Source organism: Dermacentor silvarum, chromosome 1 (genome assembly GCF_013339745.2).
Source record: "Dermacentor silvarum isolate Dsil-2018 chromosome 1, BIME_Dsil_1.4, whole genome shotgun sequence".
NCBI lineage: Eukaryota > Metazoa > Arthropoda > Arachnida > Ixodida > Ixodidae > Dermacentor > Dermacentor silvarum.
This window is the reverse complement of record NC_051154.1, coordinates 215,007,297-215,024,780: the sequence shown is the minus strand read 5'-3', so window position 1 is coordinate 215,024,780 and position 17,484 is coordinate 215,007,297. Positions and strand designations below refer to the sequence as shown.

The following is a 17,484-nucleotide window of genomic DNA, read 5'->3' as shown; positions in this document are numbered from 1 at the left end:
GGTACTTAATTCACGGACTTTCAGAGGGCTAATTAATATACTACTATTTATCTATCTACATATCTAACCATTTCCCCACAAACCTGGGACACTATAGTTGTGTAATCCATGGTTATTAATGGTTAGAGCATATCAGGCTGCTGTGCTGACTGAACAGGTTTGAAAACCAACCTTCGGACCAACTTGAGTCACAGTATGTGGCAATGTGTATACACCTATGTGCCACTCTTCAACTTTCCCGCCGACACGGGTCGGCTTGAATTAGAGGCGAGTCCTCTAATTATGCGGGGACTATATGTATCGCTCTTCAGTGAAACTCTTTGATGCCTATCGACTTGGATCTCTGCGTATCTTCGATGCCGACCTGGATCACTGGGTAGGCACCAGTGTGTGTCGTGCTACAATGACAAAAACGATCCTTTAAAATTATCCGATGCATGGGCGGAATCGAACCCACGTCACACAGGTTCCTCAATCCGACACTTTATAGCAGGCTGCGCCACAAATGCATTGGGTATGTGCCGCTTTTCAATAAACGTCTTTCACGTCAACGTTTGAGTGAGCTGCGCCATGAATGGTATGTGCCTGTGCCGCTCTTCGATGAATTACCTACTGCCAATTGGGTCACTGTGCATATGCCAAAGTGTACGGCAAGCGAGGGAGGCGTGTACGTACCACTGCAGTATGTACACACCTCCTACATAACTTGTTTTGACGGTGGCAATGCGTATATGCCCAGTCAAAAAAACAAAAAACAATGGACTCCAATTAGCTCTTCCAATAGGAATCAACTGGGGACCAATAGGAACCAATTGGAAAATCCTTACTTCCAACCAGTTACGACTGGGTCAGAGGAGAAACCAATTGGAGTTGCTAATTGAAATGAACTCGACCCAATTGGAACCGATTGGAAAATCCCTAGTTGCAACTGGTTACGATTGAGTCAAAGTGAAACTAATTGAGTTCGATTGGACTTGCCAATTGGTATCAACTGGGCCCATTGGGAAATCCTTACCTCCTATTGGTTACGATTGAGTCAGGTATGCAACCAATTGAGTCCAATGGACTTGCCAGTTTGAACCAGCTAGGCCCACCTTACATTCCCAACTTAGTCTAATTGGACTACCAATAGGAAGAAACTAGCTAGAATGTAACCAACTGGGAAATCATACTTTCAGTTTATGAACCCATTCAAGAAAACTGGATGAGTTATAGCTATATATGCATGCAGTACTAAGGCTATAGCAAACCTGTTTCTGACCGACAGCTGGAATCCTATTTAGGTTTGCTTTGTGGGGTATATATATGTGTATTGGTATTGCCCATTGGTGCAATTGGTCATTCCAACCAATTGGTTTCAAACCAATTGGCACCCATTGGGTACAATTGGTCACACCAACAAAAACCAATTGGTCACATTCCAGTTGGTTCATTTGGTCCAGTTATGTACTAATTTACGATCGAAAATTTTCCAATTGGTACCAATTGGAAATTTCCCAATTGGAGTCAATTGCTTTTTTTGACAGGGCGTTGTGTAGCTATATTAGATTCACTGCTAAACGCATTACCGTCGGCAGTCATCTTGAGATGGGTACTGCCGAATGTTTTAAACAGGATCAAACAAGAGTAAACATTTAAACAGCAGTAATAGTCGTACAACGATCGTATTTTAATTGTTATACATATTTATTCTCACTTATATTTTCTGTTTTCTCCACCTGATTGCCATATTATATTTATGAGGCTATGTGTATTAACAAGGACAATAACTGCAGAAACTTACACTGAAAAATCACAAATAGATAAATTTTAAGTGTAAGGACTTATTTATTTGTAAAGCGTCACTAATTTTTCATGTCACCATCATAACAGGTGCATATGCTGCCCAAGATTAGCGTAGAATTTTGATTTGAACAGGCATATGTTACCATATTGGTATGCGCAGAGTACGTTCAAGTCAGCAGCAGCAGCAGCAGAAGTACGAGTTGGTATTAGACGACGAACACCGCATTCACCGTCGCGGCTGTGCTCCCAGATTCTTGCACCTTTTCGCTACTGCGTTATAAAGGCGCTATCGACGACGTTAAAAAATATTAAAAATATGAAAAAAAAATCAAAATTGCCCTGATGTGTTGTTCTGTAGCAGCTGTTTTACAGCTTTCAGCATGCCGCTCTCAACGTACTATGTCTATTTTGACCCACCGCGTTGATCATCGGCGTTGCGCTGTTGAGCATAAATTGTCTCGGGCTTGTTTCTCTCGACCGCAGTGGACAGATTTCGATGGGAGCGGAAGGCATATAAACACTCATGTAGCGTGCTTTGGGGGCGCGTTAAAAAACCCCAGGTGGTCAAAATTAATTCATAGCCCTCCACTACGGCTTAAACCGCACAATTTATGTTTAGTCTTTTTTGAGTTACGCGCCGACAGTTGCGCTTCCCGGCATGCGTTGCTACTGTTCGCAGGTTGTTAGGTTGGTCTGTCAATAACCGCCAGACTGTAGACCACGTTGGCCTCTGTTTGAAAAGCTCCCGGCAACACTGTGCACTTTGTCACGTGGCTTTAGTTTACCTACCGCTCCGGATTTGATCCACCTTCAGGTGCGCTCCCGCTGCTCCTACGCGCTCCTCCGCATCTTCACGTGTGTAATTACTAGCACGTCTGTCAGCGGCAGCTAATAAATAGTCAAACGTTCCCGCTTCACTCGTAACTTTGATATAAAAAACAACTGAAGAAGTCCCTGCTTTGGTGCTTGATAATGAGATACCTTTCGCTCACGTTCCTGGGTTATTGGCTTTCCCTTCTGTCATCGGTAGGCGTGGTGAGCTCTTCGGCAAGAGGCGAAGGCGACAAACTCGAACCACCGACTGTGCTCATTGCTGTCATACTGCGAAATAAGGCGCACGTGTTGCCTTACTTCTTCGGTTACCTGGAGCAACAAAGCTACCCCAAATCAAGGATAAGTTTGTGGTAAGTTGGCTGTGCGATATCGCAGTACGTATACCCCCGCCGATCATATATCGTCGGCGAAATATCCATCTGTTGTGAATTGTATCGGAAGCTGGCAAAAAAAGTGATAAACTTTTCCTATTGTTATTTGCCACGTGGGAAGGTAAAATATACGGACGTATTTCCCAATCATTATTTTTTTCTTTGCAGGAACGGCTGCTCCTAAAGTGGCACAATGATCCGCAGTTAGGAATTAACATCGCATAATCTGTCGCTGATTTTCTTTCTGTCCTTTTGCTGGCAGCACGCTGTGGATTTTCGTAATCCAACGTACAATATAACAGTGTCATATATGCCGCACGCTGCATGATTGTAGTCCAGGTTATCCAAGCATACATGTCGTCTGCTCTAAAGGACAAAGGAAGTGAATTCACATTGAAAACAGGCTAAATTGAATTTCACCACGTGGCAACTGGTTGCACTCGGCACCTTTTTATTGGCATTTTTTATCAAAACTATTTACTGCTTTAGGCTCTCATGCTTATTATTTTTTTCTTCAAGCTACTGCATATGCGCTCCTAAACTTAATTGGGGTGAAATGCCTATATACATCACCTTGCACCATGTGTGGGAAAGAAAGAGAACGCAGTCAGGTGGCAGAGGACTACATGGACTGATAAGATTATAAAATTTGCAGGCGTAGCGGATATATAGGAGCTTCCACTGGAGTGTCAAACTTTTGCATGTACTTTGGCTATGTTTTATAATTGGGACATGCACTGACTGATCCAATAAAATGACACATGAGTGTTGTATATTTTATACTGGGATACAGTAGCGCACCCAGGATCTCTGCCAGGGGGGGGGGTTGACAGTTTGCCGATACCATCTAAACAGCACTAATTTCGATTTATTCACGGGATATTGTCGAAAAATGCGCTTTTTGCGAGTGTGCAGACGATTGCACGTCTTACATCTTAGTTGCAGTACTCAAATGCGTAAGGAAAGAAAAGGGGTTGAACAAAAGAGGGAGTTAAGTCGGCCTCAGGGGGGGGTTACAACCCCCGAATCCACCCCCGTCGGTGCGCCACTGCTGGGATAACAACTACTTATTCACGAAGAGGTACAGAAATCGCAATCGGCCGTGCGCCAGCTTCCATGGTCTGAATGCGTCTCTCTCAAGTGGCCCGCGGGCACCTGAGGGGTGCAGACACTTGAGCTCTGAGGGAGTGTAGTCGTGCTGGTGGTGTGGTGCCATCTTATAGTGACGTCGATAAACATCCACAGCACTCCTCCTTTACTGAAAGCAGGTAATGTATATTTCAGAGATTTTTGGATAGTTCGAGTTGGGTGTCTTGCAATTTGCACTGTCCCTCTAATCGTAACTGTGGGTGTTTCACTGAATGTGTGGTCACAGCTTGTCGTGACTGCAGAGGGTTGTTCCAATTGGTTTGGAGCCAGTGTCGACTGTTGCCTGATTTGGTCATAGTGGTGGTGTACGTGTCCTTGTGGAGTTGACACAGTTACCATGGTTAATCCACTTGTGTCATGAGTTTCACCAAGCCACCATTTTGGTTCTGTGCCAAAGTTGCGAATAACTACCTTATTGCCTTTTTGTAGAATGTTCTGCTTTCTTTAGAACTGAGCCACTGCTCGGAGTGCATAATAGCCTCGTCTTCACCCTTCTTGGGAGTAACAAGGTCGAGCCTTACCTCGATAGGATAACTGAGCATCCGGTCTGCTGGGGATGTTCCGTTTAGACATGGCGCTCTGTTAGACATGGCCAAGCCATTTGATGCTGGATGGAAAGGAGCAATTCGGAGATGCTTGATCCTATTTCCTTCAATGAATTCTTGTAAGGGCTGACCAGTACATGGTGCTCCATTGTCTGTCACAATACACCTTGGTAATCCAAACCTCGTAAAAATTTCACAGAGGTGTTCCATCGTTTGGTCAGAAGTGGCACACAGTGAGCACTTCTAGCCATTTCGGTTTTGCGTCATCTACTACGGGAAACATTTTCCCCTTGAACGGTCCAGTGTTGTCCAAGTGCAAGCGCTCCCGGCATTCCTGAAGTTCTGGCCAGGACACTGGTTCTGCTTTAGCTGGCATTGGAGAATGCTGAAGGCACTCTGGACAATGTCAAGACAGTACTCTATTTCGGCATCTGTGCCAGGCTCTGGGATCTTGCCATGCCTTACATGACGACCATACCCTGGTGAGCTTCATGTAGCAGCTTAAGGATACGTTGGCAGCAGGAGATGGAACAATCACGCAGTTTCCCCAGTAGACAAGATTCTGATGCACACTCAGTTCGTCACACCTGTTCCAGAATGGTTGTAGTGATTTGTCTGACATGCTTTGTGGCCAACCATCCTTTACCCATAGTAGAACCTGACTTAGGCTCTGGTCACTGTTCGTGAGGTCTTGCAGTTACTTCACTGATAGTGTCAGCTTTTCGAGGTTGTGGATTGAATTTACCAGCTCTGGTGGTCCTGTTGGATCTTGGTACAACATTGTCAGTGTCAGCCTGATCATGGCATCTGCATTTTCATTGAAGCGTCCTGGACAGTGCTTGATGCTGTAGTTGTAGGCTACAAGGGTAAGAGCCCAGCGTTGAATTCTTGATGCAGTCATGGTTTGAGCTGCCTTGCCTGCCTGAAAGATCCCCACCAATGGTTTGTAATCAGTCATTAGCATAAAACAATGGCACAGAAGATAGTGTCTGAAGCGTGTGACACTAAATATTATGGCAAGAGCTTTCCTTTCTAGCTGTGAATAGTTTGTTTCTGCTGGCGTGAGGGTGCTAGATGCGAATACCAGTGGTGATTCCACCCCATTTTACCGATGCGACAGCACTGCACCTACACCGGACAGCACTGCACCTACACCGTAGGGTGAGGCATCACAAGCTACCACCAGCTGCTTTGATGGATTGTAGTAGGCTAGAATCTTGGCCTTCATTATTGCTTGTTTACTCTTGGTAAAGGCATCTCATTCTTCTTCTGTTCATCTCCAATGAGTGTTCTTCTGTAACAGCATATACAAGGGTGCTAGTAGCGTTGACATGTTGGGTATGAACTTTCCGTAGTATGCAAGGAGTCCAACATAGGATCTTAGTTCCCCCACTGGTTCCCCCACATCTTTGGGTTCTGGTGCTTGAATGATGGTGTCTGTGTTCTTTGCAGGCTGAAGTCCAGCTGCACTGATCTCATGATCCAAGTACACAAGTGATGGTTTAAAGAAATTGCACTTCTCCTGTTTCAGCTTCAGACTTGATTCTTTGATCCTTTGCAGGACTCTTCAGAGGTTCTGCAGATGCTCTGCATCAGTCTTCCCAATCACGAGGACATCATCCAGGTAGATGGAGGTACCTGGGATTCCTTGAAGAGTTTATTTCATTCTTATTTATAAGGAGGGCTGGAGCTGATGACATACCAAAGGCTAAGCAATCGTACGCGAAGAGGCCTCTGTGTGTATTAATGACCAGGAGTATGCTTGTCTCATCACCTACAGGTTACTGATTGTAGGCTTCCTTGAAGTGTAGCTTTGTAGATTTGATTCCACCTTACAAGAATGCAAAAATGTCTTCAACCTTTAGAAGTGGGTATCGGGTTGTAATCACTGGAGGATTCAGGCCAAACTTGCAGTCTCTGCAAATCCTGATGCTTTTTTCATCTGCTTTCAGTAATGGTACTATGAGAGATGCCCATACTGAGTGATCAACCGACGTGATGATTCATTCGTCTTCCAATCTTTTAAGTTCATGCTCCACTTTCTCTTGCAGTGCATAAGGTGCTGAGTGTGCTCGGTAGTACTGCGGCTGAGTGTCTGGTTGAAACTCTTCATGAACTGGAGGTCCCTTGAGAACTCCACAACCTAGCATATTAAACATGTCTTCAAACTCTCACAACGTGATTTACACCATGTGTTCTGTTGCATGTTCTACGAGCTGTGTCATGTTCACCTGCCCTGGTAGAAGCTTGAATGTTGTCAACCAGTCCCTGCCAAACAAGTCTGGGCTCTTGCTTGCAACCCACCTCCAAGTGTGCCTGTTGACTTGTCTCGCCTAGGCATACGTACATTCTTAGGGAACCAAGCACAGGAATGGCTCCACGGATGCGCTTTTGCTTGTCGTCTGTTGCCATCAGGTGCGGTAGCAAACGCTGGTTCAGTTTGTATGTGGCTTCCAAGTTGATGGAGACTGGTGACCCAGAGTCTAACTCCATCTTCTGTGGTGCTCTAGTCAACTTGAATGTCATTTTGATGGGGTTTACTGCTGAATTTGTTTCCAGTGAATGTAGAAAGTACTCGGTTGGATTGCAACCTGATTCGAGACTGTTCATTTGGCCTGACTGCTTTCTTGCCTTGTCAGTGTTGGAAAGACGCAGCTCGCCAGATGTCTCACCTTGCCACATTTGTAGCACTTGGGGTTGATGTGCTTGCAATCTTGGGACGTATTCTCGGACGATTGCTTTCAGCAATATCACTTTTAGTGCATGCATATTGGCTGGTTGAGCAAAACCAGGTGAGGTGAATGGCTGGTTAAGCACTGCGTCACTTGAAGGCGATAGTATTGCAGAACGTGATTGTACAAAAATATGTCCCCTGGTGGTTTCTGGTCATGTCCTCCACAGTTAATCCATGGTCTCATTTTTTCTCGGTATCCAGGCTTGTATTTACCTTTTGGCTTTATTCCTGCATCCTTCTGGCCACTTGGTACAGAACGGTGCATTTTACGGTGGTACTTGACATAATTGGTGGTGTCTTCTTGAGTTAGAGAAGTGGGCGATTCTGTGGTGCCCTTTCTAAAGTTTCCTTGCGTTTTGCTCTGCTGCTTCTGCCGCTCTCGCAATGTCAATTGCCTTTTCCAAGGTAAGGTTCTTCTCCACCAAAAGTCTCTGCTGCACAGTCTTGTCACGGATTCTACACACGAGTTGGTCCCTCAGCATGTGGTTGAGAGCTGTGCTGAAGTTGCAATTTTCTGCCATCTGCTGAAGTTCAGTGACAAACACCATGACACCTTCGTTCGCAAGCTGAATCCGTGCATTAAATTGAAGGTTTTCGGCTATTTCAGACGGCGGCGGGTTAAAGTGGCTGTTCAAGGTTGCCATTAGCTCCTTGCACTTCTTTTTTTTCGGCTTTGCCGGTGCCAACAAACTGCGTAGGGTGGCATATGTACTGAATCCAACACTCGACAAGAATATCCACTTCTTTCTTTTGTTGTCTTCGATGTCGTTTGCATTAATAAACGTGTTGAGTAGTTCTGTGTACAATGACCAGGACTCTTTGTTGCTGTACTCCTCCACCTTGCCAAACGACGCCATATCTACTTTCGTGAAGAAAGGCCACATAGTTCCGTTATTTTTCAGAGGGACCAGAATCACTTGCCTGCTTGCATCTGAGGTTGATGTTTTCACCAGGCTGGTCCTGCATCCATGATCTGCTCACTCGTCACCAGTTGTATGTTTTATACTGGAATAACAACTATTTGTTCACGAAGTGGTACAGAAATTATGATCTGCGGTGCGCCAGCTACCATGGTCAGAATGCATCTCTCTCACGTGGCACGGACACTTGAGCTCCGTGGGAGCGCAGTTGCACTGGTGGTGTGGTGGCATCTTGTAGGGGTGCCGGTTAACATACACAGCAAAGAGCTAAGCTAAGACACAGGCTGTATTAAAAATTTGCGTGTGCTGCAAATTAGTCCCACACACATCACAGCTACACACATCATGTGACGTGGGGCTGTCTACAGCACCTCTAAAGGAAGACAATTGTGGCAGGACACGCTTGATCTGGGCTACACATTAATAACGAACCCAGCTAATCCGACAAGACTCGGTACCTCGACCTGCCGGGACACCACACGAGACCTCACGTTTGTAAAGAACACGAAAGACGTCGTGTGGATGAATACCACGGTAGATCTAGGCAGCGACCACACGATTGTAGAGATTCGCGTACCAACGCAAGACAAATCCAAGGCAAATATGAAAGAATTTCGATGGGTAGATTGGGAAGAGTTCCGAGCCCAGAGGACAGCTAACCCAAGCTCCGAGTCCATTATGGACATCGGGGCCTGGATGCAGGCGCTCATATCAGACATCGCGATGGCAACTAAAACCATCTCAACTGACGTCCAAACGGACAGGATAGACAGTTGCCTTGCCCACTTAATCGAGGCCAAGATGTCTATTCTGAACCGGTGGAAAGGACGCCTCAATCGCAAGCTAAGGAAGAAGGTGGCTGAGCTTAACAAAACCATAGAGGAACACTGCCGTACCCTAAGCAAGACAGCAATGGAATGAACTATTTAACTCCGCCAATGTTCAGATCCAAAATGGGAAAACGTGGCATCTCCTCAAGTACCTCCTTGACGACACCATGACCAAAACACATCAGAGACAGTGCCTAACTAGAATACTATGTGCAGAAACTAAGCAACATGGTGAACAAGAAGTTGTAAAGACACTGGTCAACAAGTACCTGCCGCTGGGTCCAACCGACACACACGGGGACTACGACGGGGAAGCAAACCCGACACTGGACATCAATTCAGTAGAGAAGAGATTCGGACCGCAATACATGGCTTAAACGGACGGTCGGCCCCGGGGCCCGACGGAGTTACAAATAAGGTACTCAGAAACCTGGATGAGGATGCACTTGACAAGCTAACTGAGTACATCAACGACAGATGGAGGGAAGGACATCTACCGGTGCAATGGAAGACGGCCAAGATGGTACTGATCCCCAAGCCAGGCAAGGCCCCCAACCTAGATAATCTCAGACCAATCTTGCTTATGTCATGCATGGGTAAAACGATGGAGCACGCAGTCCTAAACAGAGTCAACAACCACCTTGAATTGACTGGGGCGTTCCCACATACCATCATTGATTTGTGGGCACATCTCTCGAAACAGGATCTGATGCTCCAGCTTAAACATCAGGTGCTTGACGATAAGACGTAATACCAAGGCGATCCTGGGTCTTGATCTGGAAAGAGCTTTCGACAAGGTCACACAATGGAAGACGGCCAAGATGGTACTGATCCCCAAGCCAGGCAAGGCCCCCAACCTAGATAATCTCAGACCAATCTTGCTTACGTCATGCATGGGTAAAACGATGGAGCACGCAGTCCTAAACAGAGTCAACAACCACCTTGAATCGACTGGGGCGTTCCCACATACCATCATTGATTTGTGGGCACATCTCTCGAAACAGGATCTGATGCTCCAGCTTAAACATCAGGTGCTTGACGATAAGACGTAATACCAAGGTGATCCTTGGTCTTCATCTGGAAAGAGCTTTCGACAAGGTCACACACTCGGCGATCCTCAAACAAGTTGGCGGACTCACCCTTGGTGAAAGAACATACAACTATATTAGAGATTTCCTCACTAGAAGAAGAGCGCTTCTGGTTGCAGGGGACATAACCTGCACAGAACAGGAGCTGGGCAGCCGAGGAGCCCCACAGGGCTCGGTCATCTCACCGGTGCTTTTTAACTTAATCATGATTGGTTTTGCTAAGAAATTAGAAGAAGTGGAAAACATCACTCATACAATCTATGCAGACGACATCACGATCTGGTCCATTTGTGGCAACAACGGACAGATCGAGACAGCACTGCAGGAAGCTATCAACACAGTGGAGGAACATCTGGCTGACACCAGGCTCAGATGCTCACCAAAGAAGTCAGAGTTATTACTATATCGACCCACGCTCAAGGGCAGACCACCCAAGGGCTACACCTGAGAGAGGGAGTATGAATAAATCAAGCTCAGCACGATTAACGTAGGCACTATCCCCATTGTCGATCACATTCCATTCCTTGGCATGCTGATCGAAAAAAACGGGGTTAACGGACAGGACTGTTTAAAGACTTATGCATAAGACTACAAATGCACTCAGACTCCTTAAACGAGTCACTCACAAGAGGAGTGGCATGAGGGAAGACAGCCTCATCAGGCTGATCCACTCCTTCGTCATGTGCCACATTGCATACATGGCAGCTATGCACAACTGGTTCAGATACGAGAGGAATAAGATCAATATAATCATCAGTAGGGTATACAAAATTGCACTCAGACTGACCGAAGCTACCAGCACCGAGAAACTACTACAGCTTGGGTTACTCAACACCCTAGATGAGGTGGCAGAAGCACAGAGGATCTCGCACCTCGAAAGGCTCACCACCACTAGCACAGGAAGACACATTTTGCAAACACTAAACGTTACATGGCGACAAAGTCGATATGCCAAGAGAGATACGAGACAAGATCCAAGTAGCCCTAATACCAGGGAACATGCATCCATCTTACAACCAGGGATGCAGAAAGGCTTGGGCCATAACACTGCTGCGGAAATATCAACAACGACAAAGAAGCAAGATTCACAGACGCAGCTAGCTACCTGGATAACCAATGATTTGCAGAGGCAGTCGTCAACACCGACGGTAAAGCTACACACAGCCAGTATCAACACGAAACAACCCGAAACGGCCGAGGAAGTGGCTATTGCCCTTGCTATGTCGGACATAGAAACCCAAGTTATCCTGAGTGACTCGCGCACAGCAGTCCGAAATTACGCCAAGGGAAGAATTTTGCCGGAAGCTTTCCGGATTCTCCAAAGCAGAACTCAGCTCGGGAAACCCCTATCACCGTAATCTGGTTCCCCGCCCACATGGGCGCAGTCTGTCCTAAAGTTGCCAACCTTAACGATGCGGAAACTCCGCTGCAAGCGACATAATTGACCGTTACGGAACAGCTCTCGCGGTTGCTACAGACAAGGACAGGCTAACAAGCTACAATGAAATACCTGAGGCCTTCTATCTGGCGCGACAAAGTTTCACTTCGCCTAACAACAAGTTATGCAGAGCCCAAGCTACCACCTGGCGGCAGCTACAGACGTGACACTTTGTAGCATAGCCACGGCACGCGGGCCGGAGCAGTTACGAGGCACAGCCAGCTCGAACATACAAAGCGTTTATTTGGGGGCGTAGGTTTGCTTTTATCCCCGAAGTGGGAGAGGATGTGGAAGCGAGGAGAAGAAAATGACACGTACTGCGCATGCGCAGAACTCGGTATGACGCAGACACAACACTGCCCTCTCCTCAAAAATGGAACCGCTGCACTGGCTTGCGCTGCCTTGTTGACCGACGCAGGACTTGCTGCGAATCTTCGGCCGGACCTGCGGTAGTTAGGAGAGGAGGGTTGCGAGGTTCAGTGTTGCTTTCCGGAGTTTGGGCAGTAGCTGAAGTACTATCCGGGGCGGCCGCTTCCAAGGGAGTGGTTCCATTGGCGGCCGTGCTTGGACCTGGCGTCTGGTTGGTCCCTGGACCACCAGCAGCCGTATCGTTGACTGGATACCTTGGTGATGAATCCGAGCGGCGGCGTACTTGGTCGACGTGCCGTTTGACGATGGCATTGGGAGTCTCTACGGTTACCATCCGTGCTCCTGTCGCCGATTTGACCCGACCAGGGATCCACTTCTCCCCCTGTCCGTAATTGCGGACGTACACACTGCCGCCAGACGGCAGTGTCCAGTCGTCGCTCTCGTCATTTGGACCTGTAATATTCACAGGGAAGCAGGTGTCTAGACGCGATCTTATTTGATACCCGAGGAGCATTTCTGAAGGCGATTTACCAGTCTTAAGAGGCGTTCTTCTATAGTTGAACAGTAGCCGTACCAATTTCTCGTCAAGATCGCCTCCCGTTATTTTCCGAATGCCCTCCTTTATCGTTCGCACCGCTCTTTCAGCAGCTCCGTTTGACTGTGGATGAAAGGGTGCCGTGCACAGATGCGTAATGTTGTTTTTGGCTGCAAATGTGGCAAATTCCTTACTCGTGAACTGTGTGCCATTGTCTGAGACAATTGTACGTGGCACACCAAAGCGGGCAAATATACTCCTCAGAGCCCTTATTGTACTTTCCACATTTGCATGCTTCATAGGAAACGCTTCGATCCATTTGGAGTGCGCATCCACTACCACTAGCACCATCTTCCCGGCTACCGGTCCTGCGAAATCAATATGTATCCGCGACCAGTTTTCTTGCGTCTTCGGCCAGTTTACGGGAGGTGCAGCCGGTGGCATAGGCAAACTTGCTATGCAAATTTCACAATTAGCCGCGCGCTGCTCTATGTCGCGGTCAAGCCCTGGCCACCAAAATAGTGAGCGTGCCACGGCTTTCATAGCCGATGATCCTTGGTGGGTTTCGTGAAGCAGTTGCAGGAAACGCTCTCGGGCATCACTTGGTATGACGACGCGATTACCCCAGTATACGAGGTCGTGGGCCAGGGACAATTCTAGCCTACGTTCATAATAAGGTGCCAAATCTGGCTGTACGTTTGTCTTGCTTGGTGGCCAACCATGCAACACGTAATGTTGCACCTTACGCAATGTCGAGTCTACGGCTGTTAAGTCCTTCAGTTCACGCGTTGAGACCACACCTTCATCTAGGCTTTCTAGTGCGAGGACATATTCCGGGGGCTCACCTTCCCCTCCATCTCCGGTCGCCTGCTGTGGTAGTCTGCTGAGAGCATCCGAGTTGAGCAGTTGTTTCCCGGGAACGTACTGAAGTTTGTATTTGTAGCCTCCGAGGTACAGCGCCCAGCGTTGAATTCGCGCAGCCGCCATGGTCGGTGTCTGGCGGTCAGGTCTCAGCAGGCCCACGAGTGGTTGATGATCCGTGACCAACGTAAATTCACGACCTAGAAGATAGTCCCGAAATTTTGTTACACCGAAGATCAGTGCCAACGCTTCACGTTCTAACTGGGAGTAGTTCCGCTCTGCTTGGGTCAGTGTCCTTGAGCGAAAACCGATAGGTCTGTCTACGTTGTTGATACAGTGAAACAGAACTGCCCCGACCCCGAGCGACGATGCATCGCACTCTAGTTTGAGTTCCTTTGTGGGGTCAAAATGCACAAGAATTTGGGCATTTTTCAGACGTTCTTTTGCTTCGTCGAAAGCAGCCTCTTGCGGTGCTTTCCATTGCCACCGCGCGTTCTTTTGCAATAGCTGATACAGTGGTGCTAGGTGCGTTGACATGTTTGGCAAAAATTTTGCATAGAACGTCAACATTCCGATAAATGACCGCAGTTCTGTCACATTCCGCGGATAAGGTGTGCGCATGATAGCTTCCACGTTCTTTTCTATTGGATGGAGGCCCTCGCTGTCAATGCGATGTCCGAGATACATGACTGCCGATTGCCTAAATTTGCATTTGTCATATCGTAACTTAACGCCATGCTCTCGAAAACGCTCTAAGACAGTTTTCAATCGCTTTCCGTTATCGCACTCCTTCTCCGACACGATTACGTCATCAAGGTAGGCTTGAACACCGGGTAAATCACTGATAATCGCGTCAATTTTTCTCTGGAAAATCGACGGTGCCGACGATATTCCGAATGGAAGACGATTATAGCAAAATAACCCTTTATGCGTATTGATTACGCAAAGTTTGCGAGCGGCTTCATCTAGAGGCACCTGGCTATAAGCGTCTCGCAAGTCAAGGGTACTGAAGCATTCACCGCCGCTTAAAGCTGCGAACATATCCTCGATTACGGGAATCGGATACTGTTCGACTGCGCATGCAGGGTTCAATGTAACTTTAAAATCGCCACAAATGCGTACAGAGCCATCTTTTTTTAGCACCGGCACTATGGGCGTTGCCCAATCCGAGTGACTGACTGGCGATAAAACACCTAGGGAAACAAGTCGGTCCAGCTCTAAAGATACCTTATCGCGTAGAGCATAAGGAAGGGATCTCGCCTTACAAAACTTCGGTATTGCTCCATCTTTGAGGTGCAGGCTTGCGGGAGGACCCTTCATTAGGCCGAGCTCTGTAGTGAAAATGTCTTGGTAGTCCGTGAAAATGGCCTTAACCTTGCAAGGGTCCATTTCGCTTGTCTTCGTGGCTCCGCAGACCGGAGTCACATGTAGCACCGGAGCGCCAGCTTTGTCTAGTAGCGTCAGCAGGTCCCTTCCGCATAAGCTTGGGCCTTCGCAGTCCAGCACTGTGAGGGAACAGTCCACGAGCACGTCTTTGAAGCCCACACGTAGTGTCAGGTCGCCCAACACCGGTAACGGCCCTGCATAGCAAGACAACTTGACGCGTGACGGCTTTAGGGTAGGCCAATGGTTCCGATGCCTCATGTACAGCTCCCGAGAAATGACACACACTGGGGACCCGGTGTCGACTTCCATGGCGACTTGCACCCCGCCCCATATAAATGAGCAGCGGATTGGTGGCTCGAGAAAATTTTTTCGCTCCGACACCAAATTCCAAAGGTTGACTTCGTCACTGCTATCGTCCCTTGGGGTGTTTTCCGTTATAGCCAATGTATTAGCGTACATTGCTCTGGCAGGTAACTTCCCGCGGTTAGAGCGGCTTTGACATTTCTTAGCAATGTGTCCCCGCCGGCCACAACGATAGCAACGCGCATTTGCCCATCCGCAACCGACATCATCGTGTTTTGAGCTGCCACACCTTCCGCATTCCAGATGCTCTTCGGCATTTCTGTTTCCTCTTGACGGTGCTTTTTGAGCCGCCTGCAATTTCAATAGAGCTTTTGGCTCGGACGACATTTTCATAGCGTCATTCTCGGCAGCTTCAGCTGAAATTGCCAGCGCTTCGGCCTCAGCTAGCGTTAGGTCGGCCTTTGCTAGTAGTTGCTTCTGCAGAGCTGTTGACCGAACACCGCACACAATACGATCCCTGAGCATCCGATCCAGGGCGTTGCCAAAATTACAGTTATCGGCTATGCGACGTATTTCCACCAGAAACTTCGTGACAGGTTCCCCTTCCATCTGGCAGCGGTTAAAAAACTTGAAGCTCTCCGTTATTTCATGTCGCTTGGGATCATAGTACTCATTTAGGACCTCGACAACTTGCTCGAAGCTCAAAGCGTTTGGAGCTCGCGGTGCGACTTTCCCGGCTAGTACTTGCACGGTTTGCGTGCTCAATGCTGCCACGAGCAGTGCTCTCTTTCTGGCCGAATCGGTGATCTCATTAGCTTCAAAGTAGGCATCTGCCTTAATGAGATACGGCTTCCACTTATCTGTGTCTTCGTTGAATGCAGGGAGCATCTGGTGAGCCATGCTTGTAATCGGCGAGGCTGCCTTCGCGGCTGTAGAATCCGGGTCTCCTTTCACCGAGTGGGTGGTATCCTGGCTCGTCGCCACTGTAGCATAGCCACGGCACGCGGGCCGGAGCAGTTACGAGGCACAGCCAGCTCGAACATACAAAGCGTTTATTTGGGGGCGTAGGTTTGCTTTTATCCCCGAAGTGGGAGAGGATGTGGAAGCGAGGAGAAGAAAATGACACGTACTGCGCATGCGCAGAACTCGGTATGACGCAGACACAACACACTTATTCAAACCCGCTAGCGTATCATAGATTCTACCCTGAGATCTATCACGACAGCACCTGCAAAGTCTGCAGCATAGAACCTGCTACACTAAAACACATGCTCTGGGAATGTGAGGCAAAGACTAAAGGCATTAATCCCGATGTTCTCTCAGCGAGGTGGGCTGATGCCCTGTACAGCTCCAAGCTCGCCGACCAAATCTGGGCCGTCCAGCAGGCCCGCAAAGCGGTGACTAGGCAAGGCTTGGACGTCCTGACGTGTGAGACCTGAGCCTGGGTCATCAATCTGCAGTACACTTAATAAAAGTTTTTACCAACCAACCAATCACAGCTACTTGATAAGGTTATACAGTTGAACCTTGATTTTACAAAACTCGATTTTACGAATTTTAAAATTTTACAAACGTATAAGTTTTGCAAATGTTTGACATTAAGTTTAGTGTATCTACAAGTTCGATTTTGTGAAGGAAGGTTGACCATTTCTTTGTTTTTGAAGTCTTTCTTTTTATTAGAAAGGCCGCCAGCGTAAGGAGGCTAGAAACATGACACAAACCACAAAGTGGGGGAGGTAGGCTAAGAATGCTAATTGTATTAAAAGTGCAAGCACTTTGCGATGTGGCCAGCTGGCCCTTCCAAAAATACGGTTGATGCTCAGGTTATTATGTAGACATCGTGATGTGTGTGTGTGGGAGAGTGAATTGGTAAGTGACGAGACGGTTGGATGTGAACGTATTTATGCAGTAGACATAAAAGTGAAACGGAGTGACAGGTATCCAATGGCTGGAGGTCAAGTTCTTGTTTAGTTTAGTAACACTGAAATGGCGGTCGTAGTTGAATGATATAAATTGAGTGGCTCTATTTTGGATCCATCTGTGGCTCTATCTTGTTTACCAGGTACTTCTGATGAGGAGACCAGACTGCCGAGGTGGATTCTAGCTGTGGGCGAACGAAAGTTATATAGGCTAATTTACGTACGTTAGAGTAGGAATGACGCAAATTACGATGCAAATAGCCAAGTGTTTTAGATGCCTTAGCACAAATGGTTATGTGCTCCTTCCAAGAGAGGGTAGGAGTTAGACTGATTCCTAAGTGTATGAAGAGGCATGAGGTAACACTGTATTGTTTATAGAATAAAGGAAGCTGGATGTAGAGTGCCTATGACTAAACA

At 47.4% G+C, this 17,484-nt stretch overlaps 2 protein-coding genes across 3 annotated transcripts in view; one reads left to right on the top strand and one right to left on the bottom strand.

The window, feature by feature from the left end:
• Positions 1-2,553: 2,553 nt before the first annotated feature.
• The window catches only part of LOC119436751 (glycosyltransferase 25 family member), a 367,617-nt gene continuing 352,686 nt past the window's right edge, over positions 2,554-17,484 (top strand). Inside the window, exon 1 of the mRNA XM_037703743.2 lies at positions 2,554-2,969. Coding sequence (XP_037559671.1) covers positions 2,758-2,969 — 212 coding nt within the window. The 5' untranslated portion in view covers positions 2,554-2,757. The remainder of the gene's footprint in view (positions 2,970-17,484) is intronic.
• Positions 11,871-16,313, bottom strand: LOC125942053 (uncharacterized). Of its 2 annotated transcripts, none has more exons than XM_049659969.1 (2): positions 13,444-16,313; positions 11,871-12,516 (listed from the first exon to the last, which is right to left on the bottom strand). In XM_049659969.1, the coding sequence occupies exons 1-2, from the start codon at positions 16,046-16,048 to the stop codon at positions 12,062-12,064; spliced, it is 3,060 nt and encodes a 1,019-aa protein (XP_049515926.1). In that variant the 5' UTR covers positions 16,049-16,313; the 3' UTR covers positions 11,871-12,061. The 2 variants fall into 2 exon arrangements, with proteins under 2 accessions (XP_049515926.1, XP_049515927.1); XM_049659970.1 differs by having other exon boundaries at positions 11,871-13,659; positions 14,725-16,313.

What these genes read in the sequence shown, in the direction of transcription:
- LOC125942053 (XM_049659969.1), bottom strand. Translation starts at nt 16,048, where the DNA reads ATGGCTCACCAGATGCTCCCTGCATTCAACGAAGACACAGATAAGTGG. An exon ending in GACCGGAGATGGAGGGGAAG is followed by an intron (nt 12,517 to 13,443) that starts GTGAGCCCCCGG and finishes TGAATATTACAG; the next exon opens with GTCCAAATGACGAGAGCGAC.